The sequence below is a fragment of the Cupressus sempervirens genome, chromosome 3 (genome assembly GCF_028749045.1).
Source record: "Cupressus sempervirens isolate cs-2001-9-10 chromosome 3, ASM2874904v1, whole genome shotgun sequence".
NCBI lineage: Eukaryota > Viridiplantae > Streptophyta > Pinopsida > Cupressales > Cupressaceae > Cupressus > Cupressus sempervirens.
Window position 1 is genome coordinate 605,408,626 of NC_143120.1, and position 2,114 is coordinate 605,410,739.

Genomic DNA, 2,114 nt, shown 5'->3' on the forward strand with positions numbered 1-2,114 from the left:
CTCTAACAAAACAATCTCTATTCCTTCTTGTCTCCAGTTAAAAATATTGTGATGTATTTTGATAAGATGAATTGATTTTACAAGAAACCCAAACCGAGAAGAAATACTAAATAAAAATTACAAGGCCATCAATACACATACTGTTTGTGCTTATATTCATAGAGAAAATCTGTTGAGATCCTTTGCCTCGTCGAGATGGTTTCAGCCGGCTCCTTGAATAATGGTTATATTTTTTTATTCTTTTTAATAAATTAGTCAACCAAACAACAAAACAAAAACAAAATCTTGTGATATTTGTTTTCTTTTGACAAAAGTAGACTGTAATTATATTTATTTAAATTGAATGAAAGAAAGTAGAATAATATATTTTACTTGAAGTCATATATTCATTTAATAATCTATATTCAATAGTACGTTTCACTCTTGAATCATAAGAAAAATCAGATTAATTTTATTGTAGATACATTTTTATTCATACAATTCTACTATGGAAAATGTTTTGAATTCTAAATGACATCTCTCCTATCCTTGGCTGAATTCCTACAACATTAATATTTAAAAACAAAAAGAGATATATTACATATAGCTGATCCATTTTAAAGGAATAAGCAATTTAATATAAAAATGTCATAGACAAACCATGTTTAATTATTTCAGAAACCGGATCTGTTTCATGGCCACCGTGCTTCTTTCAATTGGTTTTGGAAATATACATCAAACAAGAAATTCTTTGTTTTATGATCGATTATTTAAAAGCCACATTGCATCATTACCATGGAACACAATTTCTGTGGATTTCCCACACTGTAAACAACAATATCATCCGGACTTGAACAGTAAAACAGCAACTTGTCCAACATTAAAATAGATGAAATGTTTTGTCTCATGGGTAACATAAGAACCTGCAGTCACAACATAAGAGAACAGAGATAATTATCCTTCCTTTTAGTTTAGTTTAATTCAAGTTATAAAATAATACTTTTTATGAGTCTAGGGATTAAATTAGTCTTGTGGAATGTAAGATCCTAATGTAATAATAGATGATCTGAAGATCGGTTAGAATCAATATCAATCTCTCACATTTTGACTCTCAGCCTAAGAGATGTCAATCTATTCAAATGATATAAAAACCCTAAAAGGTATTAAAAAAAATACCAAAATTTCGTCCAACTATGCAATGCCATATGGGATGGTGTTTCTTATCAAACTCTTTCTTTATATATGCTGCAATGTCTTTCTCCATACTGAACATATCCAGAGCCTGCAAAACAATCGGTGTACATTTAAACACATAAAGAATAATTCATAAGGTGTGATACTTGTTGAAGGTAGTTTATCAAAAATGCCATCTCTGGAGCAGACTTAATTCTTTATAGAAGTTAATTCTTAGAAATAAACATCATCTAAATATAATGAATGCTAAATATTTTATACATTATTATGAGAAAGATTCTCTTATGATTCATTATTCATAAAACATCAACCAATAAATTTAATTCTAAAATTATAAAATTCAATTCTCATAATAAGACTATAATACTCTCTCTGCATTCTTTTTTTATATCAGACAATGACCGTAGTTTTTCTTTTGTGATTCTTTTCTACACCAGTTATTAATAATATAAATATAATGTTTCGCCAAAAAACCAAGACCACAATACTATCTTTTGTTTAAAAATATTTAAATAGATGCAAAATTTATTAAAACTGCAATAAGGTTTTTGGTAGAAACCTCTTTAGCATATTCGATGGCTTCATGTTGCATATCATGTGGCATGTCAGCAGTTTTTATAACGATGGTCTTTGTGTCCAGCATATCAGTCCTCTCTGCATAATTGTCAGACATTGTGTTGTACAAGATCTCTGCTCAAAATACTCAATGTGGATTGTGGAATTCTCAAACGGGGGCAGGAGATTCAACCTTGTTTCTCATGTATTTTATGAAGCACAGGAGGCAGTTATGATCAGTTACACTGGCTCCTTCACACTTGTTATTATAACCAGATTGAGGTTTCGATTCTGCAGTTGTTGAAGTTATAAAAATTCATATCCTTAATTAGGAAAACAAGACCCAAAAAGAATTGTGCTCTTAAATTATATATTTGTACTCTATA

The 2,114-nt window shown here is 29.3% G+C and overlaps 1 protein-coding gene across 1 annotated transcript; it reads right to left on the bottom strand.

Annotated features, from left to right (window-relative positions):
- Positions 1 to 819: 819 nt before the first annotated feature.
- On the bottom strand, positions 820 to 1,816 carry LOC149568129 (uncharacterized). The gene is made up of 3 exons (XM_089817519.1): positions 1,733 to 1,816; positions 1,156 to 1,261; positions 820 to 902 (listed from the first exon to the last, which is right to left on the bottom strand). Exons 1-3 carry the CDS (start codon positions 1,814 to 1,816, stop codon positions 820 to 822), a joined length of 273 nt encoding a protein of 90 aa, XP_089673645.1.
- Positions 1,817 to 2,114: the final 298 nt, after the last annotated feature.